General features: G+C 34.8%; 1 protein-coding gene across 1 annotated transcript; it reads left to right on the top strand.

The window, feature by feature from the left end:
• Positions 1 to 1557: 1557 nt before the first annotated feature.
• HERPUD2 (HERPUD family member 2) lies at positions 1558 to 17816 on the top strand. Its single transcript, XM_015811758.2, has 8 exons — positions 1558 to 2010; positions 5089 to 5166; positions 7025 to 7138; positions 7839 to 7990; positions 12264 to 12383; positions 14054 to 14377; positions 17065 to 17179; positions 17552 to 17816. Exons 1-8 carry the CDS (start codon positions 1864 to 1866, stop codon positions 17708 to 17710), a joined length of 1209 nt encoding a protein of 402 aa, XP_015667244.1. The 5' UTR covers positions 1558 to 1863; the 3' UTR covers positions 17711 to 17816.
• Positions 17817 to 25814: the final 7998 nt, after the last annotated feature.

Raw genomic sequence — 25814 nt, 5'->3', positions numbered from 1 at the left:
TTCCTGGTTTTTGCCTAAATTTCCAACAATTGCTAGACATATTTTTAAACATTTTTGCTAGTCTGGCCTGTGATGAGTGCCATCTATAAAACATTTTATACAGATTTTCTGTATATGCAGTTCCCATTGTTATTTTATAGTATCTTTCCCAAAGATTTTGCCAGTTTTCTAACTCTATATTGTGCCCAAAGTTTTTAGCCCATGTTATCATTGTTTCTTTTACTTGTTCATCTGCCATCTTTAAGCTTAAAAAAAATTTGTACAATTTCTTAATCAGTTTTTTGTCTGATGTTAATAGTACCTGATCAAACATTGTCTGCTCTTTATAAAAACCATATATTTTGTTATCTTTCTCATATCTTGTTTGTATTTGTAAATGAGGCCATCATGATAAGTCAATGCCCTGTTTTTCCAACTCTTGTTTGGTTTTTAAGTTACCTTCGATATTCAAGATATCAATATTCAAGATAATTTCTATTCTTGTATTTGGGAGTTAAAATTAAAAGAAGGAAAAATAAACTGGCTTCTCCCTTCTGACAGTTTTTGTAAGTAGAGAGAAATGCTAAATATATATATTCTAATATTCAGGCACCAATTTAATAACAAATTAAACTATACTGTACATAACATTTATAACATGCTCCTTTTAGCTGAAAGTTAAATTGAAGCTCTATGCATACTTCCAAGACCCACTAATACCAAAGAGCAATCTTATTTGCCTGGCTAAGCAGAGCCCATTGGCTTGTACCTCCCTCTCCCATCCTTCAATAACTTCATAAGCACTTCATAAAGAAACAACATGGACTTAAATTTCTTAACAAAACAACGTAAGAATGAATTCAAATTCCAATCCTATATTTAAGGAATGTAGGGACATTATTTGCATATATATTGTAACTGGTAGCTTTCTCTAGTTTCTCAGACAGTTGGCTCAGGAATTCTGGGAGCAGAAGTCCACGAGTCATAAAAGAGCCAAGGTTGCCTACCCCTGCACTATGGTCTACGGTCCTCCCCTTTCAGCTACACGGTGTCCTTCCCCAATTGGCATCTTCCAGATGTATTGAACTGTATTACATCTCCCTGACTTTTTGCAGTGGGAATCTAACGCATCAAAGGGGACTGTTGAAAACTCGCTGTGTCCTTAGGCAAACTATGCTTAAATATAAAATGACGTTTTATCTCCTATTGTTTTGTTTGCTCATTGCTTTTCCGCTCGTTTTTCTTGTTGCCTATCGTTGGCTCCAGATGTCGGTCTTCTGGCTTCCGCAGCTCCAAGTTCACGAGGCATAGCCGAACACAACAATTCAGGAAAGCTTCATTTCCCAAGGGCTTTTTTGTGACTCGGAGACTCGAACCGCATAAGCAGGAACCAAAGCCTCTCGCTGTCAGCGACTATCCGCTCTTGCCTTTTGCCTTCGTCTGTTCCGGACGTCGCTACTACCGATGCGCCACAGTGCCCCCTGGTGTCCACGCGGTAGAGCAGCAACAACCTCCGCCGCTGCCGTGCCGCGCTCTGGCCAGGTGGGGCGGTTGGTTGTTTTCCCGGACTCCATTTTAGGCTCGCTCTGGCCTAGGAAGGGTGTTGGGTGAGCGGCTGTTTGCGGGCTACGTCAAGGCAGCAGCGGGCAGCAGCGGGCTACGTCAAGGCCGGTCCGGGCTGGGGCCTTGTTGCGCGTGGCCGCTGTATGACGCTACCCTCCCGCCTCCTGGGGCCTGGGCCGTGTTGAGCTGAGGAGGAAACAGCAGCTCCCAGTGGACAGAAATGGGCGCTGGGAGCCGCGCGGCCACTCCCGTTTCTGGAAGGCGTTTCTCTGGTTCCTGAGCCTGATTGCCCGTCGGGCGCCTAGACAGCCGCCGGCCCCGATGGAGACCCCCGTAGGGGGGGCGCCGGTCATCCTCATCATCAAAGCACCCAACCAGAAATATACTGACCAGACCATCAGCTGCTACCTGGACTGGACCGTCGGGAGACTGAAATGCCACCTCTCCAAGGTGTACCCCAGTAAGCCGGTGAGCCCCTCGCCTTTCTTTTAGCTCCTCCTGAGTCCCCGGACGGAGCAGAACAGCCGGTGGGGTTCGGGAGATGCCGACCGAGAAAAGCTGTTGCGTGGAAGCGGAACGCTTTATTTTTTGCTTTTGGGCTTGCTGTAGTTATGCGTTGAAAGGAGTCTGATGTTCTAAAATGGAGTTTTTCACACGGTCTCTGTTTGAGCAAGCTTTCTCTGCTACATTTCAGGGTTTTTAAGTCATACAGTAGCCAGAAATAAAAGATAGCATTCCTGCTGGCATCCCAAGGGACCTCAATGCCATTTTTTAAAGCTAGCTCCTCTACCTGCTCTTTCCCAAGCAATGATGTGAGACCTTGGCATAGTACTAACAACTAGACCTTTCCTCCCTCATTCCCCAAACCAAAATCTCACTTTTCCAAAGTGTACTTCACTAAGATTGTGTTTTTTCATTCAGTTTCCAACAATGGGCTCACTTCTCTTCCTTGAGCCCAGGTGGGCAGTCCAGATGTTGCTAACTTCTCTTTCTCTTAATTACTAGATTACAGATACATCAATTTTAAATGCATATTGTCTCCTAATATGCATAGTTTCCATTATTGGAATTTCAAGAAAACCATTTCTATCCAAAATGTACATACTAAGTCACACATATAGTACAACTTTGTGTTATAAAGAAAATAACTAATCAGAAACTTGACTAAGATTTCTGCAGAGGCAAATCCATGTTTTCCAGTAATTATACAATCTGCAAAATAACCCCAGACTTCTAAATAGTTATGTCTAAAAGTATTTGCTGAAATTAATCCTCTAAATGGTACTGGGTGGGCCAGTACTGGGTGGGCCAGTACCTCTTGTAACTTATCATCCTACTTAGATACTTTGTTGCAAACTTTGTTATTTTTCATAAATCTTGTTATCATAACGAGCTTTAGCTTGTTCAGTGGTGTCATGTTGTGTTGTCCTGAGCTTCATGGAAATCATATACATATACATATCTCCAAGAAGATAATCATCACAGTTCTAGTTAATTACACTATTGTTATTGTTATTATTGTTTCCATCCTGACATTTGTTTAGCTATGAACTCATTATTGTTTCCATCCTGACATTTGTTTAGCTATGAACTCATTTTTGTGGTCTAAAAAATCAATATGTTTTTGTTTCCCTGTATTAGAGCTGTGCAGTATTTTGAGATTGAATCTCCAAAAGGAGATCTTAATAAACAGCTCTGTCTCTTACTGGGATTGCATAACCACTAGTCACATGATCCCAGGAAAAAAAATACTATTTAGGTATGGGGCTATGTTTGCACTTGTGTTGCTCTGAAATAACTTTTGGAGATTGACTCCAACTACTGCACAGTCCTGCCACCTGCTTGTTTTTGCAAATGACTGGAGTAAATAACCACTTTCTTTTAAAGATGAGTCTCTTCCTTTTCATAATACTGGGGTGAACACAATTGTCTGACCACTCTCTATCTCTTTATTCACTTTATTCAAGATACTATATAACTCAGGAAAATACAAGGTGCTCTTGATTTTTCTGCAACTGTTCTTTGCATCAGCTAGCTCAGGGGTAGGCAACCTGGGCTCTTTTATGACTCATGGACTTCAACTCCCAGAATTCCTGAGCCAGCTATGCTGGCTCAGGAATTCTGGGAGTTGAAGTCCATGAGTCATAAAAGAGCCCAGGTTGCCTACCCCTGAGCTAGACAATAGATGCTTGCATTTCTGCTGAAGGCCTTTCTAGACGGTGTTTGAGCAAACTAATATGTTTTTTGCCACATAACATTTTCAATAGATGAAAACTCATTTCCAAGACCTCGCATGCACTTTCTTGTAGTTGTATCAAGCTTGCTGACAGAGTGTAGTGATGTTTTGAAATTATTTATGAAAATGAAGCCTGATTGTTTCCCCCTAGGTTGTTCTGTTTGAATTAAAATAATCAGTATTGACTGGTAACAACTATGATTACTGTTTTCTAAAATACACTCTGAAATATTATAACTAACAAGAATGTTTAAGAATGGTTTGCTTTAATAGACAGTAAACCAAAGAAAAGTAAAAAAAAACTGAGTATTTTTGTGGGGTTGTTTTTTTTGTGCTTTCAAGTCAGTATCGATTCCTGGCAACTATTAGTCCCTGCAGTTTTCTTGGCAAAATTCTTAGAAGTGATTTGTCATTTTCTTGTTCCTAGAGGCTAAAAGAGTATCAAATATCAATCTGAGTATCTGTCTAAAATAAGACTAGAATTTATATTCTACCAGTTTCCAACCTAGTACCTTATCATTTAGTGATATGCTTCCTGATTTTTGTTTAGAATTTATATATAGTACTCAGATCATTTTCTGGGTCCCAGATTTTGTACACATTCTTTATATGGATTTGAGGTACATTGATTAAAAAATTGTTATATTATGATGCTCTGTTTGGGCTAATTGAAGGTTACAAACTGACAAAAAGACAGGAGAGTTTTTGTAATTTATAGATAAACATCTTCCCTTTGGGGTATATTATTTAGAGTTGTTCTGAGTAAGGCTAGTCAAATATCACTTATTTCAGCAATAAATTTGAATCTCTTATTATCACATAACACACTGATTGCTAGTGAAACTCACATTTAGAAGTTCTGAATCATATTAATATTATTCACTAAAGGAGATGTGTATGTCAGAATAAAGTTTAGTTTAAAAAAGCAGTAGTTAAAACATAATGATAGTGTTGTGAGACAAAACAATTAGTTATGATATTTTATTCTTATTTCCTTCTAATTTAGCAATACCAATATTTATAAATGACAATTGTCAAGAGATATCACACTTGACAAATAAATTACTTAAATGTATGTGCATTTTATTTTTTAAAACTGACTGGATGAACTATTCCATGGCTCGAAGTAATAAGAGTATTTTTGTGTATGTGTATTATCAATGTGCGTGTAGATTGAAGGTTTAGACACCATTTACACATATTTCAAATGTTAAGAGAATGTTTAAATTACACTATTAATCTACAAATATTGTTTGCAGTTCTAATATAATGCTTCTGAAAAAGAATTCTTCCTTTGTCACATCTCTTAGTCTACAAAGGATCAGAGATTGGTCTATTCTGGCAGGTTGCTTCCTGATCACCTGCAACTAAAAGATATTCTCAGAAAAGTAAGCTTTACTCAATTACCGTATTTTAAATAAACATTTTACTTTTCAAAATAGTGAATTCTAAATACTGTTAAACTATGTATAAATTGTCACTACTGTAAAATGGAGCAATTCCAATGTTGTAGGATGAACACAGAAATTTAATGAAATATGCTAACTTTGTTTACAACATGAATTGATTATCTGTTTTAGAAAATTATTGTATATTTCTAAGTGTACACATACATGAGGTTAGATATTTTATATATCATAAATATTAGTGTTAAAGTTGTCATATTTCCTAACTAATTTATTGCATTGATTAGATCTATTGCTGCTGTAATTCTGAACAATTACAGTCCTTTCTAATAATCTCTCCCTGTAATTATTTGTTGATAAAGAGATTAAAATTGCTGACTGTTGCTAACAACAGTATAGGTTTTGAAGAATTAGTAGTGATTAATGATGGTTCACTTGGACTGATGGAAAAAGGGAGAACCTGTTGACTGCCTGCTTTCTAGAGTGTTGGTGGAGTCAATAGGTTGCTATAGGTGGAGCCAAGGGGACTAGTATTCTGCTCATCTTCTCTATTTCAGAGATACTAAAAGATACTAGAACAATCCCTATGGAGAACAATATTTCTCATCTTACTGAGAGTCACATATGCAATCTGGTACAACAGCACAAGGTCATTTCCTGATAATGCAGTGAAAAGCAAAATCTCAATACTATCTTTGTTTTTAAAAATTGCTCAGAAAAAAGCAAACTCCAGACATTTATTTAAAATATAGTTTAGATACGTAGGTAGGTAGGTAGGTAGGTAGGTAGAGAAGTGTTTGGATTTTGTTTAAGTCATTTTTGCTAGGACTAGAAAGTTATAATTATAAAGCAACACTATTTTCCAATAAAGTAACATAGAGAGGACAAAGCCTAAATTCATTATTATGGTGGGAGAGAAGTATTTATAAAACAGTGTATTTTTTTTATTGAATCTACATTCCTGTATTCTCTATGATAAAAATCCATTGTAGACAAATGGTAATTTCTTAAAAAAATACTCTAAATATTTATTTGATACTGGATAAAGCAATTGGAAAGATTGAGTATAAATTTAGGAACTGGGGTGATCCAGATATTAATATCATTTATTTTTCACATGTTTTTCTGATACAGTGTGTAAGAGCCCCTAAGTCTCATTGTATATGCAAATAAGCTGAGATGTTCCTTGGTATAAAAATGAGAGTGGGGTCATACTCATAAACAGATCACTGGATCTGTTTTTCTTGAACATTCAGGAAAATAAAATAGGGAATTATGATTTACATAAACACACATACAGACATAAACTTTCCTTTTCTCCTTTCTTTCCTTCTTTCCTTCCTTCTCTTGCATTTGCTCACTTGTTCTGTGTTTTCTCTTTCTGATAAGGAAGAGAGCCAGCCAGCCAAGAGAGTACTGTATGTACTGTCCTACCTATTGCTGTGTGTGCTGGGCTACTCTTTGAAAACAAACATTGTTAGAACTTGGTTGGTTCATACAGATACTATAGCTGTAATGGTCATTATAAACCTTTCTACATTTGGTAGTCATTGGCTGAATTAACTAGGTCAGGTTATGACCTAGAAATTGTATTTGCATAACTTACAAGCTTGAGTTTATTTTTTAAATCATAGTTTAATTTGTTCTGCGAATCCAACAAATTTTGTTATAGTCTATATACAAATGTAGAAAATGGGTTAATTCAGTAATCTGTTCAGTGTGTTGTGCAAACATACCTATTGTACTAATTATATGAACACTTATACTATGATTGTTATTGCTAGTCAACATGGATTTAATGTGAAAGTAGACAGCACTAAAATACTCCCTTTTATTTTAGCAAGATGAATATCATATGGTTCATTTGGTATGTTCTTCACGGACACCCCCAAATTCCCCTAAACCTGATACTATTAGAGAAAGTCATGAGTCTTCAGCATCTAGCAACAGCTTGGTAAGTTATCTTTGTGTGAGATGTAATCATTTAAATTCTATCAGTAAATATATGCTGTTTTAATATATTCATTTCCCCTTATAATAGTGATAGTACTGTTATCAGGAAGGCATTATATCAACTATTTTGGCCAATCTAGAATATTAGTTTACTGATTAATTAAACAAGGAAGTATAATAAAAGATTTTTAGACTGACTTTTAGAACTGTGCTTTCTAAAAAATCAAAAGAAAAATGTATTATTCCCCATCCTTCCAAGAATATGTACAATTTTTGGAGATTTTTAATAGATGATAGCAAATCTTTTCCAAAATATTTATAGATGTCATGGTCCAAATAGAGATGGCTCTGTAAAGGCTGACATTCACATGGCAATTATACTGTGAATTCCTGGATTCATGATGATGTTTTCCGATTTATAATTTGCTTATCTTTTACAGTATTGTTGGTGCTGGTGGAAAAGAAAAAAAAAGTGTACTATTTTAGCCAGCAAAATATTCTGTTAGTATTTTAAAAATCTATGCAATGCATAAATATGTTCTGGGACAAGGTATAAAACTGGTATAAGATATAATAATTGGATTACTAATAAGAAGAAGCTAATGTCCAGTATAGAATATTAGACTAGTTTTCATAGTATTTTGAAGAACCAGCACTGAATGCTTTGCACATCTAATTCAAACTATTATCTGCTTTTTAAGAGTTCAGAACATTTGGGATTATCATCTCCTTCCCCATCTCAAGAAACTGTATATACAGCTGTCAGTAATTCTGAAGGTGTGCGACATCGCAACCATGCACAGACACACAATAATCAAATGCAAAGCCATCCATTCTCATATATACTGCAGAGGTAAGTAGCATATAAATGATTTGAATGTTAGAGTTTCATTCAACATTTTATAGTGTAAGCAATATAATTCACAGAACACTGAAAAGGTATTAAAAATAATAAAGAAATTAAAAGGATAAGAAAAAAATACCTGACTAAAATTAATGTACAATAATAGCATTCACTGTATCTCTGCCTGTCTTTTTATCCTTGGAAACTACTCTACTCTTCTTTCATGTCTAAACATTGTACAGTGGTTTTGTACCAATAGAACAGAGTATTTGTAGCTCAGGGTTAAATTGTGGAGTTCTTGATGCTCTCTGAGCTTGATAGTTTTCTTGCAGATGTTTTTCAGACTTCTCCCCTCCCTTACTTTAACCACAATTTTGTTTCCCTTTATCTTATACATTTTTCTTTCATATGATTTGTTTTGCTGTTTGATCCTCCTCCTTTCTATCTATAAGATGCAAATTTCCTATGCACGGATAATTTTCAATTCAAAACCAATTCGTTCTATATATTATCTCACATCGATCATACCCACTTCCATTCCAGTGCACGCAAATTCTGTGTTTCTCTTGACATATCCAACTTTCATTTCTATGTAACAAAGTGGGGACAACATAGTTCTACATTCATTTTGCCATTCATAATTGATCATATATAAACCACTATCTTTCTCCCTGGATGTGTAACTTGCTATTTTTACTTCATTTTTCTGGTTGCATGCAATTATCTTAATCTTCGGTTGTTAATTTTCTAGTTGCATCATACTGCAAAGCATTAGGATTTTCAGCCAAATCATAAAAACATACAAAAAGTACATTCGTATTTCTAGCCAATATAGTTCTAATGTTAGCACAATCACCCCATATTTGTTTATTCATATGCAGACAATCCTTGACCTATGACTACAACTGAACCAAAAATGTATGTTGTTAAGCAAGATAGTTATTAAATAAATTTTGCCTCATTTTACAACCTTTCTTGCCATAGTTGTTAAATGAATAACTTATTTGCTAATTCATTAACATGGTTGTTAAGTGAATTTAGCTTCCTCATTGACCTTGCCTGTCAGAAGGTCGCAAAAGGTGATCACATAATCCTAAGACACTGCAACCGTCATAAATACATGCCATTTTGCCAAGCATCTGAATTTTGAATATGTAACTAAGTGTGAAAAATGTTCATAAGTCACTTTTCAGTGTCATTGTAATTTTGAATGATCACTAAATGAATGGGTGTAAGTAGAAGATTACCTGTATTATATGATTTCTCTAAATCTTTATGCTTTCTTTTAATTGTTATACATTTTTTTAGAGAACTAAAAAACCTCATTGCACATCCTATAACTTGTATAAAACTATATTGACCTTCCCTAATTTTGTTCCTTGTCACATTTTGTACTGTCAGTCAAAATTCTGCCAGATTCCTTCTCAGGCTCACTTAATGAAGTAATTACCTTACATGTTTTGCACTCACACGTGATATCTTTCCCCTGTATTGCAGAACAATAATGGTATTGTTCCAATAATCCGGAACAGATACTCTATTTCTTATTTAGCACATTAAATGAATTGGCATTGCCACTCTTTAAATTAATGAACATGTGAATATTTTAACATTTGGTCATCTGTACTAGCTATACTATTTTTCAATATACTCATGTATTTATGGCTTCCTTTTCATAATTGTTTAAGAAGATTCCGGTAGTTACAGCATTAGTTTCAATTCCACTCTTCAACATAATCTGTGTCATCTCCATTCAAATATCTAAAATATTCTCTCCTTTAATTATTTATAAATATTTTCATTATTTTTTATTCCTTTTATTCTATTGGAAGCTTATCCTGTGTACTCATTTCCAATGCAGTTTTATATCTTAATTGCTCTGCATTTTCTGGGCCTCTTTTTGTCTTTTTAAATTATTATTATAAATTATTATTATAGGACCTAATTAATACCAATTCATACTCTCTAGAATGTACTTTGGTTATTTCATAAGTAAGTGTACACCATCACCTCTCTGCATGCATTTATCTCTGTACCTCACAAGATCAGATAATTTTTATTCCAGTCTATTACTTTCTTTGTTTTTAGTTTTGCAGATTTATAGTCTGTTTTTCTTTCATTCTTTTCAGATGATAATTTATGCTTTTTATAATTTAATTTCTCTGACATCCCAAGTTATAATCTTCTATGCATTGTGACTGGATGGGTTCATAGATATTGACCTCTGCTGCCCAATGCTCTGATCATTGAAAAGTTTTGTATTCTTTTTAGTAAACTGCAAAAGGCACAGACTAGCATACCAGCCATCTATGCCAGAGGTTCCCAACCTTTGCGCTGCAACCCACCACTGGGCTGTGGCCTATTCGCAACTGTGCCGCGTGAGTAGTGGGCTGGCATGCACAAATGCAGCCCAAATCATGCGAGCAGTTGGTGCCGGTGCTTGCAGCCCCACTTGTATAAGCAGCGGATTCTGGCATTCTCAGCCCTACTTGTGCGCTGGTGCGTGCATGTCTGTGTGTGTACATCTGTCTCTCTTCCCCCCCTTCTCCCCCCCCACCAGGTTACCAACCCAGAAAGGTTGGAGAACTCTGATCTATGCTACATGCAGTCTTCTCTGCTAATAATAAGAATAGTACCAGGCAATTAGGGCACATTTTGACCAATACATCACAAGTGCAATCAAAGCCCAGTTTTACTCCAAGCATCTTCATGGTATTCCATGCAAGCTAGCATTCTCTAATTTAGAAAATACCTTGCCTGTATCCCACCCTGAAGTATATTAAAAACTGAGATTGTTATCAATCTATGTTTTGACACTAAAATAAATAGTTACAATTTTAATGTTTTATTTGCAAAAAAATCAATTTGTCTCCTTATACCATATATTCTTCTACTTCTGCACAAGATCTAAGGAGTCTAAATAGATTTTTAGGGTTAATATTTTTCTCCCTACTATTTTAAAATAATCATTACTATTGGTTATCTCTTCTTATTACTAATATTTTTACATCTTCTCAGTCTGAATACACAGAGAATTACCAAAGTCTCTTGTGACACTTTGCAGCCAACTTTCTTCTAAGTGTAATTCTGGTATGATGCAATATGGTTGCATCAACTTGTATTGCAGTGAATCCTGTTGTTGCCTTTAAAAAATATGTATAGCATTGTCATTGTAAACTTTGCTATTTCTGGACAGAACATCAGCCTATATAATTGAAATTGAGGTAAGGAATAAGTAAATAAAAACCAAGTAATAGTAATGACAACTGTTATTATTTTAGCATTTTCTCTTTCTAACTAAATCATGCTCTTTGCTAGGCAAAACATATCTGTAAGCCTTGTTACATTTTTAATAGAACACAATTTGTGCTAAGTTATTCTGTTAAGTTGTTTTATTTTCTTGAAAGCATAATATAATTTGTTATACATACTTTTTGGGGTAAAGTATTATTATAATAAAAACCTGTTCCCAGGTTATTTACATTACAGCCATTTTACTTATTTATTTAACCTAAATAGCTTTCAAATATCAGAAAGGTGACTTCTAAATATCAGAAAAGTGACCTTGTTTGCCTCCTAGCTTTCAAATTAAAAAGATGACACTCCTAGAAAAAGTGGAGGAAGAAGGGAAAAAACAGGTTTAGCCATCACTTCTTAAAGCAACAGGTGAAGATTTTGGTATGAAGAGTTGGTGAATGTGCCAGCATTTTACCTTCCAGAATTTATATTGACTTTTCTATAGAAAGAAATGGGTAATCACCTTTTGTGTTGGAGACTGATTTAGGACACCTTAAATATTGTGATGGTATTCAGTTGTTTTGAACTCATTGCAGTCTTCTATATGTTTGCCAAACATTTGATATTAATTTTTTAAATTATAAACCATGGGGAATGATGAAATTATATTATTTTAATATCTCTTTGTTCTTTTTATGCTTTTCTATGTAAGAAGTATCCTAAAATAAGACTGGAGTTTATATTTATTTTTGGAGGAAATGTGATGAATCAGTTATTGTTCTGTTTTTATTGTATGTTTTATCAGTTTTGGACTACTTTAAATTTTTTGATAGAGACATATACATTTTGTAAAAAATAAATACTTTAATTTTATGCCTACCCAGATCTGGGCTTAAAAATACCAACTACTAGAGGGAAGCAAAGAGATACAGAAATGCTTACTCTTTGTGCTTTCTGAACTTCTGCAGCTCATATATTTTATCTATACGTACCTCTGTTATATAAAACAGAGACATATAATTAAACTTCAGTGTGTTTCTAACAGTGTAGATAATCAATTTCCTGGGCAAGGAATATCAACTGGGTTTCCAGTATATCCTACTTTCAGCCCTCTACAGATGTTATGGTGGCAACAGATGTATGCACGTCAGTATTATATGCAATAGTAAGTACATGATTTTAATTAGTACTAAGATGAAAGATTGGTAATTAAAAAAAAGACTAGATTGATTTTTTTTCGTAGATTAGTTTTAACAAACCAATTCTGAAATAAAAATACAGCTTTGTTAAAGCATTTACTATTGATTATTTAAGAGTAGTTTTATTTTTGTTTTAGTGGCTGATTCAGAGATATGCTTTATTATGGAGAAAAGTTATTACAAATTGAAAATTTCTATCCTAGACTGTATTTGGGAAGAATTTTATTAGAAAAGCAGAAGAACATGTCAAGATACAATTCTGTATTTCCAGTTTCTTTTTATGTAAAAGTCTGTCTTAGCTGCATATTTGTGTCAATGGGGAAATCACTTTACTATACATGCTTGAAATTTATCATATATAGTGGCATGATTAATCTTATTCATGATAATTCAATGAGATTGAAGAAAAAATAAGGATATTTTTTATTTGTGAAGTATGTACTACTAATTACTAATAAACCCAAACTTCTAAGATTTTTTTTTTTTTTTTTTTTGCAATCATTGCCTCTTCACTATACTTCTTGTCACATAAAGAACATTTTACCTCAAATGTATTTCTAAAAGAAGTTATATGTGTCACGGTGAACAAGAATAGGATTGAAATCAGGCCACAGATTTTCTGATAATACATTTAGGGTGGAGAGAACCTATAAAAATTATTTATTGAAGGCAGAGAGACACAGAAGAGAAGGCTATGTACTGTGCAAATTCTTTACAAACCATTTGAAGGGCATTTTCTCACATACCGTGTTTCCTCAAAAGTAAGATCTACCCCCAAAATAAGCTCTAGCTTGATTTTGGGGGGTGGGCCTAATGTAAGCCCTACCCCAAAATAAGCCCTTGTTTTGGGGCAAAGCACACACCTAAAAATCAAGCTAGGGTGGGGGTGGAGGGGTGGAGCTGTTCCACATGCCCTGCGCCGCTTATCGTTGCAGCCAGACCTCCCATGAATTGACACCTGCCTTGCCGTCCCATTTCTTCAGTGGCTGCTTGCCGCTGCTCATGCGTGTTGCCCCCGCCCTCCATTTCGCCCCCAGAAGCCTTCAGGAAATTCCTCTGCAGCTAAGAATGGAGCTTCAGATTGATGCACGCAGTGTCCCTTGGTCTGAATTTAGCCATCAGAGGCCTTCCGGAAAGGCCTCTGCAGCCAAGAACCGAGTTATGGATTGAATTCTCACCACAACTCCCTCGCACATTCCTTATACTCTCTGTGCTCTCCTGAATCTCATCGTACCTCACTCACATCCTTATATGCCCTCCCTGATTCTGCCTACACCTCCCTCACACCCCAATGTACCCTCTCCGATCCTTGCTGCATCTTGATCCAAATAAGTCTTCATTACTTAGTGGTGAAAATTCTGGTCCCAATTGCCATTATAAGTTGAGGACTGTACAATTGAGGACATTTATCTGTTCATAATTTCAGTGTTTCAAGCTGACTCTTATTTTCAAAATGCCTATTTCAGTTACCAGTGCGAGGGAATCTTTTTTCCCTTCCTTAGTTCATTCCGAGGAGAAGGGTGCCCTTCTTACAGCAGCTGATTTAAATACCATGATGAGATTCTTTTGTTGCATATTATAAGTAGCTAACTAATATGCCTTACTTTTGAGAAGCTATTCATTAATTCTGTTACAGTCAAGCTGCAGTTTCAGCACAGGCAACCCTCAGTCCTGATTCTACCAGTCCTCCAGTTCCAGAGCCCTCAAGTTCTGATCATGTTCCTGCAAATGAAGCCCCAGCAGCTCCAAATGTAGCTCCACAGGAGAACAGACCTATAAATCAAAATGTGCAAATGAATGCTCAAGGAGGCCCAGTCATAAATGAAGAGGACTTCAATAGAGATTGGCTGGACTGGATATACACATTCTCCAGAGCTGCTATTCTCCTTAGTATTGTATATTTCTATTCATCCTTCAGTCGCTTTGTTATGGTGATGGGAGCTATGTTATTAGTTTACCTGTAAGTAAATATGATATATTTATATAGTACATAATTTTGTGAATTTAAATTTGAGAAACTGGAAAAGTTTATACATTTTATATTTTGTTGTAAACTTCATCAGTTTGCACTCCCTAGCACTCACTTTGAAAACAGATACATGGATTAGTCTGCGGTTTTTAATTTTTTTCTGTTACATAGTTAAGCAACTTACTATTTTAAGAAGATGGTATAAATGCTACAATTATTTTTTACATGGTCTAGCTATTTGGAGTACTTACTAGTATAGCACAATCACCTGCATTTAAAACACCTCTAAGATTGCTTTAGGAAAATCTGTGTCTCAATGCACCCTCTCTTCCTGGATAATTGTATATTTAAAAAGATGGCTGTCCTGTTAGCAAATGTTAGCAACAATTATCTAGAAAAGAGGATATATTTTTGCTATTGCATCTGGGTCATTTCAAACTTGTGATTATTCTGCATAGAAAATGACATCCTTTCTAACTATTCTGTAATACTAGAATCTGTAAAAATAATTGCAAATTTAAATATGAAAAAGAACCCTGAAAAGACTATATGAACATTTAAGTTTACAATGCATTTCTAAAATTTGAAGAAGCTAATGGGAATATCTGTCTTAAAACAGAAATGGATCATGAACAGAATAAAAACTATTATATCCATCATTATATCAAATTAATTCTTCCAGTAGCACTTATTTACTAGTGGAAAGACAAATCATTATAGTCTGAGGGATGAATAGTTTGCCTAAGTTTATCCAGTGAGCTCACAACTGAGGTGAGAATTCTGGTGCTTTATATTAGAAAATCCATAGACTGAATTCAGAAGGATCTCCTTGATCTTAATCCCAAAGCATACATAATTGTCAAACATTCAGTTAGTTATATAATTTTGTTTTAAGGTTCATTTCTATTTAGTATCTTAAATACTTATTTTAAAAATATATAAAATTGTGTGATGGAATGTACCTCTGCAGGAGCAATGGGGGACAGTTTTGGTAATACAGTTTTTTCAAAGACAGGCCTGAATTAAGAGGCTGTGCAGATCCAAACTGGATGGGGTGGTAGATGAGGTTCAGGATAACCACAGCCTAGAATCTCTCAATATACTCCTAGTAGGTTAGATAGTTACAACTTTAGTTTGATAAGACTCTATCCTTTAGTTGTTAGCAATTAAAGGATTGAACTCAATTGGATTTTGCTTTATCATCTCTGGGCTTGGACCTGATAGTTCAGTGTATTTTTATATATTTATATGTTACTGGACAAACTTGACCCATTAGGTTATTATTTCAGAGATATTTCCTTACCTAAACAGAATCAGAATGACCACAGATGGGACAAAAATCAGTGGCACAGCAACATCTGTCTTCCTGTTGGCTTCCCCATTGAATTTTCTTGTGGGAAACTGGCAGTGAGTGTTGGACATTTTTCTCTCCTCTCCTCTCTTCTCCTCTCCTCTCCTCTCCTCTCCTCTCCCCTCCCCTCCTCTCCCCTCCCCTCCTCTCCCCTCCCCTCCCCTCCTCTCCTCCTTACTTTATTTTGTAAAAAATTATGACGTTTAGTACACTCATTTGTTTGATTTAAATACTGCCTTTCCTTCAGGAATTCCCTTTCCCAATTTTCTTACAACAACCCTGTGAAGAGATAATGATTATCTCAAAATCATCAACTAAATTTCCATAACCAAAGCAGATCTAGGTCTCCCTAGTCCTATTCCAGCATAATCATCCTATTAGCTCAAGATCATATCCAGCACATGGACAGATGGCAAATAGCTCACACCTGGAAATGGATGTTGTATCTTTTACAGTGGTTTTATACAACTTTAATTATATTTAGATTCACTGAAATCTACTGAAATGTTAGTTTATTGTAAATTTTAATCCATTGTTCAGTAAATATGAATATTTTTCATTTCTGAAAGCTGATCAATAAGTAACACTCATAATATTTACAGTGAATTGTCATGTGGTCTTCTAAATTAAAACGGAATATGAGGGTGAAGGTTCGTTCTCCGAGCTTGTGGGTTTCGTTACCAGGCTAAGTAATATCTTCAGCAGAGTTTAGGGGATGACAGTGTCAGTATATATACTATTCGTCAGTGTGTGTATGTGTGTCAGTGTTCTTCTGTATATGTAAGTATGTATGTATGTACACACACACACACACACACACACACACAGAGAGAGAGAGAGAGAGAGAGAGAGAGAGAGAGAGAGAGAGAGAGAGAACACTGACACTGATATCCCCTAAATTCCGCTGAAGATGTTACCTAGCCTGGTAACAAAACGTTCAGAAACCAACCCACAAGCATGGAGAATGAACCTTTACCCTTATCCTACACCTGAGCTACAGATATTTATCACCATTACAAAATAGAGTATGTTAGTGCTTGTACATGTTCATTTTATATGTTATATGTACTCAAAAATAGATAATTGAATGATTTCAACTATACATCATGAAATTACATTCAATATATTTAATTGCATTCAAAATATGTATGATTCTGGCTGAGGAATTCTACAAGTTGTACTTCTAACACGTCTAGAAAACATGATAATGGGGAAGAATGAGTTAGATGATATTAGTTTTAACAGATTATTATTTGTTGCTTTTTATTATTTGCTGACCTAAATGTTTTATTTCCTCTTAGTAATTTTCTCAATGTCTTTTATAAAGGCACCAAGCTGGATGGTTCCCATTCAGACAAGAAGGATTCCAACAGCCTGCAGCAAACAATGCAGATATAAACCATGATGGTCAAAATGTAAATAATGCTGGTCTTGAAGAAATGGTAAGGAGATGAGTTGAACAACACGACTACTTTTAAATTTAAAAATTACTGTTTTATGAAAGTTTAACTCTAAATTTAAGAAATAAAAATAAGATGATTTCATGCATGCTTAATAGGGAATAAATGTAGTTAAAATCAGAGCTGAATAAATTTATATTACATTGCAATATTTGATTATTCTTTATAATTTATAAACATAGTGTTGATTTGTCTATAATTTTTCAAATTTTCCAAGAGGAATACATTGTGTTTTGGTATCTAGATAGAAAGAAGGACACATATTTTCCAAGAAACTGCAGATTACAATAATTATATTAATACAAATTACTTTAAAATGATTACCTCACTTAGTATTTTTTTATATATATAAAGGAACGTCTCATGGATGAAGGTATTGAAGAAGATAGTGGCGAAGACATTGGTGATGTCAATGCAGAACAGAATCCTGGATTTATGTCTTCTGCATGGTCTTTCATTACCACTTTCTTTACATCTCTTATTCCTGAAGGACCTCCACAAGTTGGCAACTAAGCAAAGGAGGAACTACTAATAGAGCATGGAAGTTGACTCTGGGAGAGTGGTATTTTAAATATAATGCAATTGCGCCATATATATATATATGTGTGTGTGTGTGTGTGTGTGTGTGTGTGTGTGTATAGCAATTTTATACATACATATACACATATACATTCACATACATATACATTCACACAGTATAAATATGTACAAAAATGTGATTTTTTTCTTTTAGCTTTCTCATGCTAATGAATATTTTAAGCAGAAATGGACTAGTAGATTCTTTAGAAATATTTTTCTGTTAAGAAGAAAAATGTAAAAATGGATCTTTCATGTTTTTGTTTTAATTGTATTAACACAGAGTAGGAACCTGTAACTGGTGTGAAATGCCTTTTCTTCAAAAAGTTATTAAATTACCGATCTTACCGATAATATTAGAAATAAGCTCCTTTATAGTAAAAAAAAAAACTTGTGTTGGAATCTTTGTTGTTTCTTTTTTTAAAAAATGTGTATCAAAAATGTATATTGGGTTTACAGTTTTTAACAATGGCCCTGCCAGCAGTATGTTCTTTAATTTTTCCCACTCACCTCATGATACTAATAATAAAACAATATTTATTTTGAAGATAATACATAATAACTGAGTGCATTACAAACATTTAATCGTTAAGAAACTTATTTTAAAAATAGTTATAGGACACGCAGATGAATGTAAATAGTTTTTAAATTAAGTTGTAGTATTGAAGAAATTAATCTGCAAGTCTTCAGTATTAATTTGCATGAGCAAGACTCAATATTTCTGTTAAAATCATAGAGAATGTTGGATACATATTAACTATATTATTTATAACAGCATAATCTAAATTACCATCCTCGTGTGTTGGGCTTCAATTATTTTTTACCATAGCTAGGGATATTTGGGAGTGGGGCAGACATAATAGATCCAGGGGCTACATGTATCAAAATGAACAGTACCAATAAAGGAGAATATTTGTATCTCAGAGTTCAAATGAGGGGTCTTCGGTGCACTTGGAATTTGGTTGTTTTCAAGTCAGACTAGCACTGATGATATTACCTGGTTTAGGTAATGAAACTTCTGCACGAAAACAAGCTCAGAGAGCACCAAGGACCCCTCAAAATGAACAGTCCTAGGTGCAACAAATTTATTTAAAAATCAATGCATATAATAACCTAGAAATACAAATAAATAATTTATTAAGCCTATAGAAAAATAAGCTCCATTGATTATCAATATGTTTTTGCACACCATCAAAGCTGACACCAGCCAGAACATAGAAAAACTCAAAGAAGTACTGCAAAATCAGAAGATGTGAAAAGACCTGGCCCATAGAATGCCAAGAGTCAGACACCACTGAATGGATAACATTATCATCATAAGTAAGCATAAGGATTTGCCCCAGCTAGTTCTCTCAGGAAAGCACGACTCTTGATACCATGTGGTTAATCAAAAAAAAACTTTTACTGAGAAACAGTGGTTGCAGGAAGGTCAGGCGGACTCTTAATGATCCCGCGCAAAGCACCATTCTTCCCATTCTGAAACCCAACCCCCCTGACCAGTCCACGGGCAGCCAATACAATGCTGCAAGGTTGTTTTGAGGTACAGGACATAATGGGTCACCTTCAGGGTGCAGTGACTTTGGAGTCCTGCTGGAACTATCTGGGAAGGAGTTCATCCCATCTCCAAAGACAATCCCCTTTCGTAATTCCCATGTGGTTACAGCAAAAGCGAACACATGCAAAGAATGCTCCTCTGGAGCCGCCTCCTCCCCCCTCCAACAGAATGGCAGGGCACCCAAAAGGGGAACTGACAGGCCTTTATTTTATCAGAATGAAACAAAACATGAGGAAAATGTTGGAAAAAATATCTACAATGGATGCTACCAACTAATGTGTGGGACTCCATATGATAAATCACTTGAAACTTTATTTATTTATATCCTCTTATTATTTTTTATAAATAACTCAATCTAGTACTCCTTCCTTCTATTTCCTGGGAAATGTTCATTCCTCCTCCCCCCTCCTCCTCCATTAATTATGATAGCACAATGGGAAGAAAATACTGAATTTATTTGAATCCTGGACTAATATCTTTGAGGGTACATATTTGAGAGCCATGGTGGTTAGAATGCAGTACTGCAGCTGACTGTGAGCTGCTAGCAGTTTGGCGGTTCGATTCTGACTGGCTCAGAGCTGCCTCAGTCTTCCATCCTTCCCAGGTCAGTAAAATGAGGACCCAGGGGACAATATGCTGACTGTAAACAGCTTAGAGAGGGCTGGAAAGCACTGTGAAGCGGTATATGAAAAGCACTGTGAAGCTAAGTGCTATTGCTATTGAATAGTGACAGTGGAAATGGAAAGTACCAATTTTGTTGCAAATGCGACTTCATTTCTTCATCCTATGACCAATCTTTAATTTCTTAGCATATTTATATTATCTTCATATCCCACTAGATGGTGCAATAGTCACATGGATTGCTTACTGGAAAACTACACAAGAACTCTATTTGGCAGATTCCTTTTGTGGATAATCCTTATAAAAATTGGGAAACATATCATGGAATTAAACACAGGCATTAGGAAAGGCATGTTGGTCAGTATCTATATTTCCATCTTAGATTTTAAACTGATGATTTTTTGTCTCATTTTCTGTGTTTTCTTAAACAAGTCAGTAGAAATAGATTATTATTTTGCTTGTTAAATAAGAAAATTCTTAAATATTGGGAAACAGGGCTTTGTTTCATTTTTCTTGAGCTGTGTTAGTAAAATGAATGCGTATCTGAAAATGAATAATTCTCCTTTCATTCATCATGGCAAGGATCTATGAATTCGTCCTGTCCAATGTGGTTGAATCATCTATCAAATATTTTTGTGTAACTGTTTGGTTTCTTCCAAATCCTGAAATCACAGATGCTTTCTATTATTAATACCATAACATTTATATCAATTGATTGCTGTATATTGATCATAGCTGGTATCTAAAATCAGTGTAATCTTTTTAAAAAAATGTATGAAAAATTAGTGGGAAAATATACAGAGACTGTAAAATGGACATGACTGAAAACAAAAGATCTGCAAACTACCAGTGTAGAGAAATATGGTTGGATAGAAAGATAAAAAACAGAACTGATGTAAAGGCTTCAAGTAGCCTGGATAGAGATAAAAAGAACACAGATCTCTAGCAGAATGACTTATATCACAACTATTTGTAACTTTGTTTTAGCTTAACACAAAGACTAAATTATAAAATACTTGTAATATGACTTGTGATGAATTCCAGAGAGACTGACCACAACAAAGGTTATTGAGGTCACAGATACCCAGATGCTTGGAGATCTCTATTTCTATATGACTTTGTGTGATGATCAATGAGGGATATTATTAACTTTTTTTTAAATGAAATTGAATTGTACTTAATGCAAGTTTTGATTTCATGCTTAGGTTGTTCAATGATCTTTGATCATTCCTGCCTTTGTGAGGACATTCTGTTAAATAAAACTGTGTCTTCCTCCTTCACTTTTTTTTTGAGCAGCGCCCCGTTTTTCTTTTTTATAAATATTTTATTAATTTTCTAGTTTTACAATCATAAATACTTAATAAACAACGTGCTGTCCTGGGTCTATTAGTAATTCAGTGGTACATATTAACTTCTTCAATCTAGGCCCAATATTACACCATCCAATGCTTCCTCTTGTCTTCCGATAGTACACATTTTCCCACATTTGGCAAATACAATTCTTATTGTTGTTAATACATATACAATTGAATATCAACATCTTTGTTACATTTTCCTAATAATATCAATAATGTTGGTTTAAAATATCTTTTCTAACCAAAATATATCTTAATTGCATTTGCACTTAATATCCATTTGTTCAATTAATATTCTGTTTTTCCCGCTTTTTAAATTTTAATTTTCCATCAGTGTTCAAAATGTCTCTATTGCTTATAATTTCTCATAATAAGTTATATTTGGGTAACCAAAAGCTTCCCTTATTCAAACCCTCTTAGTATTTTCCTATTTCCCTTCTCATACCAAAATATAATATTCTAGTTATAAATCCTATCTTTCTAGTTATAATAATACTATTTCTAACAATTATCTATTCTCACCCATGTTCAAACATCTGATTAATAGTATAATATCCCATCTAATGGGTCAAAACCTCTATTTTTTCAGTCTTACTCTAGCTTTCTTCCTTTGCCAACTAACTTTTCAAGTCAATGCATTTGAATCGTCAAGTAACTCTTTCTCTATTTTTGTGTATATTGTTTGGAATAAGAAAGACAATTTGATTAAAGTATTTTTGGAAGGACACTCAGCCCATTGATATTCATTAAATAGCCTCCCTCTTTCTCCAATTTCCCACAATTCTCCAAACAGCTTTATCTTCCATTCAATCAGCTCTTCTTTTTTATACTCAAATGTGTTCTGGGATCTCGATAGGTAAGATATCTTTTCCATTTCTGATATTATTGCTATGTCTTCTAATTCTTCATTTGTCTGAGTCTGTCTGTTAGTTCCTTTCTTTAGGTCCTCCATCTTTGGATCTGCTTCCTCTGATTTTCCTTCTATTTTCTGGGTTGCTAGTTCCTCCTTTGTAGTCATTTTCTGAGTTTGTAGATTTAGATTAAAGAATTGTTCTTTTATCTCCTTTGTGTTATTTTTAGTCTCATCATGAGCTAAGGCAATTGTCTCTTGTATTGATTTTAACATAGGCATTTCTTTCTGAAATTCATCAACATTTTCTTGTTGATATATCAAGCTGGGGACTTTGGGGACAGGTGTTAGGGATGGTTTTTTTTACCATTTAAAGCTAAGTATCCATTTTGTTTTTGTATGGAGTCTTTATAGTCCAATCTATTTAGAGAGTTAAAAAGTTTCAGTCAATTGTCATTTGAACTCCTAATTATCCAGCTGGCCTATCAGTCTGTCCTTAAATCTCCCTCAGCAAATTTAAGTAAAGTTCAATTTTTTCTTTGAACTTTCCGTCCAGAGAGAGAAGAGCAAATAAAAACTGTTCAAAGTTTTATAGTCCAAAGTATTCCATCATCTCAATCAATAATGCATGTTTCTTCTACAGATAAATAGCTCCATAACACAGCTCTAAAAGTCAGTTAGTATTTATATTCATAATCCAGGCAGGCCAGTTTCAAAATAGCTTATTGTCTCTGCCACACAGATAAGCAGCCTAAGAGGTATTTCCCCCCCTTTTTCTCAGTTGCAGTCTTCAAAAGAAACTTTCTGAAAACAACAAGAGTCTGATCTGAGTCTGGGCTTCCAGCCAAGTTTCCTTTAGGCATAATAAATTGTAGTGCTGTAGTTCGCCACTAGATGTCATTGATGCCATCTTCCAGCTTTTTACATCCAAACGTATATTACAAGCTTTTTAAGTCTCTTTCAAAAAAACAACAACTCAAAAGCTTTGGAGGCAGGTGTTGAATATGATTTTTTAGCATTTAAGGCTGAGTATGGAACACTCATTTTGTTTTTCTATGTAGTCTTTATAATCCAATAGGGTCCCCAACCCAGATAAGCAGCCTAAGAGTTTTTGTTTTTCCCTTTTCCCTGCTGCAATCTGCAAAAGTGAAAGTGTCCAGGAACAACAGAGTCTTATCTGAGTCTGGGCTTCAAGCCAAGTTTCCCTTAAGCATAATAAATTGTAATGCCATAATTCTCCACTAGATGTTGACACCGTCTTCCAGCTTTCTAAGCCAATATTTGCAAACTTTCAAATATTTTTTCTAAAAAAAGTCTCAAAGGTACTTTTAGTCCCCAAATTTCAAAGCTATAGATCTGTATTAGTTCCAAATTGATCTTGTAGTTTCCTCTGTTTTTCCCCAAAGCAATTAATTTGCCGCTTTTCTTTTCCTGAGGGAGCAAGGCAATAACTCTGCTTCCCTCTCGCATTGGGGAGGATTCTTTGCTTTGGGCATTCTTTTTTTCCAGGAAAGTAGTGTTAGGGCCATAAAAAGTGGATAAAGACTCACCCAGTTCCATCCATGTTGCTCAGAAATTGCTAGTTAGTGCTTGTCTTCAGTTGTCAGCAGCTTCTGACTGGTCACACAAATGTAGCCAGTCTTTCCCCTGCTGGTTTGGAGGGCTTCCTCAGATCCAGCAGAAGGACTGCTGCCCCTCTGTGATTGACTTTTGACCCTTTTTAGGGTCCCCAACGGGGCAAAATCGAATGTGAAAGACAGAGCCCCATCTTCCGCTGCGACATCAAATCAGAAGCTCAATGAATTTTTCTTTACTGAGTGGCTTGTATATACAAAGATATGTATTTATAAAATAAGTTCAATTTCCCTTCATGATGACAAGAAAGGACATCATTACCATTTTATTGCATCTGAAGTGCATTACAACATTTAAAAATGATAAACTTTCCCTTATTTTGCATTTTTCTTTTGATTTTTTTTTTAGTGTTTTAGTGTTCAATTCTGCCAATTTGTAGGGTCTTTTTTATTTTTGAATAAACAAGATCTCTCAACATTTGGTTATGTACAGCTACATTTCCAAACCAGAAGGATATTGTCTCTGGGATATTTGCAATAAATGATATATATATTGTGGTATTTTTTCTTAAATAATGATGGTATATGTTCATGTTTATACTGAATGGCAGTTGTGGAACTTTTACCTTTAAAAAGTGCAGCTATTTTTGGCAGGGGAGGACTGTGTTTTAATTAAACATCCATTTCTAAAGACATCCAAGGTAGGCAGTGCAAATGACTTAGGGCAATTGAGAAATGATGGAAATCTTAATTATGGACATGAGAAAGAATAGATAAAGAAATGTAAGAGAAAAGACAGATACAGAAATACCATCATGAACTCCTGAGTCTTGAAAGAACCTCTAATCTAATGAAAATAGATTTTGTTGGAGAGATTGTGCAAATACAATTAATTATTCATGGCAGCAACATCATTAGGATTTCATTTTGTTTAAAGGCCTCTAAATGACTTAGAAAATTGGGTTAAATTGAAGAAGAGTTTCAGGGGAAAGAATGGCAAGCTTTTCAGTATATTGACTTGGTATAGCACTTTCCAATATAGGAAAATGTACATTATTTCTAAAATCCCTTTCAATCTGGATATAAATTTGATCAAAAGAGTCAGGCAAACTGAACTAAATGGTGGACAGGTTGGGAATAATTAAAATTAAATGACTGTAAAATTGGTGATGGGTATTTTTTATTTAATAGAAGTAGATGTTTATGAATTTACTCTGTTGAAATAGGAAGATGTGTTCAGAGATAACAAACATAAATTTATCATGCAGAATTTCTCTGTGTTATTTATCTTAATCCTGATTTTCCTAAACTTATGAAAGCTTACTGAAAAGAAGCAGTTTTTAAAATATTCACAGGGTAGTAATCTAACTCGATTAGCTCTTTTGCATTTTATGCAACATGCAACTGATTATGGCTTTGTAACCATGTGGACTGAGAATTCTGGGAATTGCAATCCCACTTACCTGAAGACGGATACAAAATAACTTGTTCAGGATTCCTTGACTTTTATCCAGCACATTGGAGACAAATGCTTATTGTTAACAAGACACCTGTTCTAACTATTGGAAGATATTCTGCACCTACCCAACATATAAAAGGAATAGAAACAGTAATTTTATACATGTGGCCCAAGGAAAGAAAATTGATTCCACTAAGGCAGTATTTTACAGACTTGGCAACTTTTAACATGTGGACTTCAACATCAGAATTCCCCCCACCCAGCATCTTTGGTTGGAAATTTGAAAATGCTATAATAAATACATTAATTTTGCTTCTGACATAATAAGAGGAAACAACATCTTGTTGCAGCCACTGGCTACTGTTGACATGAAGAAGAAAATATATTAATGCTAAAAGAGTTGATGTACGTCTATTTTACTCAGCGGCTTGAAATAAGATAAAGGCAATAAGGATCAAATACAAAAAAGATGTTGCTAAGGCATGTTTCTGCAATAATTAAGTGCAAGAAGTGAAAGGCCTAAAGAAAACAACAAGGGTTTTCAACTGCTTTGACCCTGTTTATGAGGCTTATCTAGATAGTTTCTTTTGGAAATGGAATAGGAAGATTTGGTATATCCAGCAAAAC

The sequence above is a fragment of the Protobothrops mucrosquamatus genome, unplaced genomic scaffold (genome assembly GCF_001527695.2).
Source record: "Protobothrops mucrosquamatus isolate PMUCROS unplaced genomic scaffold, P.Mucros_1.0 scaffold48, whole genome shotgun sequence".
NCBI classification, from domain to species: Eukaryota; Metazoa; Chordata; class Lepidosauria; order Squamata; family Viperidae; genus Protobothrops; species Protobothrops mucrosquamatus.
This window is presented reverse-complemented; position numbering and strand designations above follow the sequence as displayed.

Bases quoted from the DNA above. Each gene is read 5' to 3' on its own strand.
- HERPUD2 (XM_015811758.2), top strand. From the start codon at position 1,864: ATGGAGACCCCCGTAGGGGGGGCGCCGGTCATCCTCATCATCAAAGCA. The intron at 7,991-12,263 runs GTAAGTAGCATA...TGTTTCTAACAG, and splicing joins TTCTCATATATACTGCAGAG to TGTAGATAATCAATTTCCTG. The intron at 14,378-17,064 runs GTAAGTAAATAT...TCTTTTATAAAG, and splicing joins GCTATGTTATTAGTTTACCT to GCACCAAGCTGGATGGTTCC.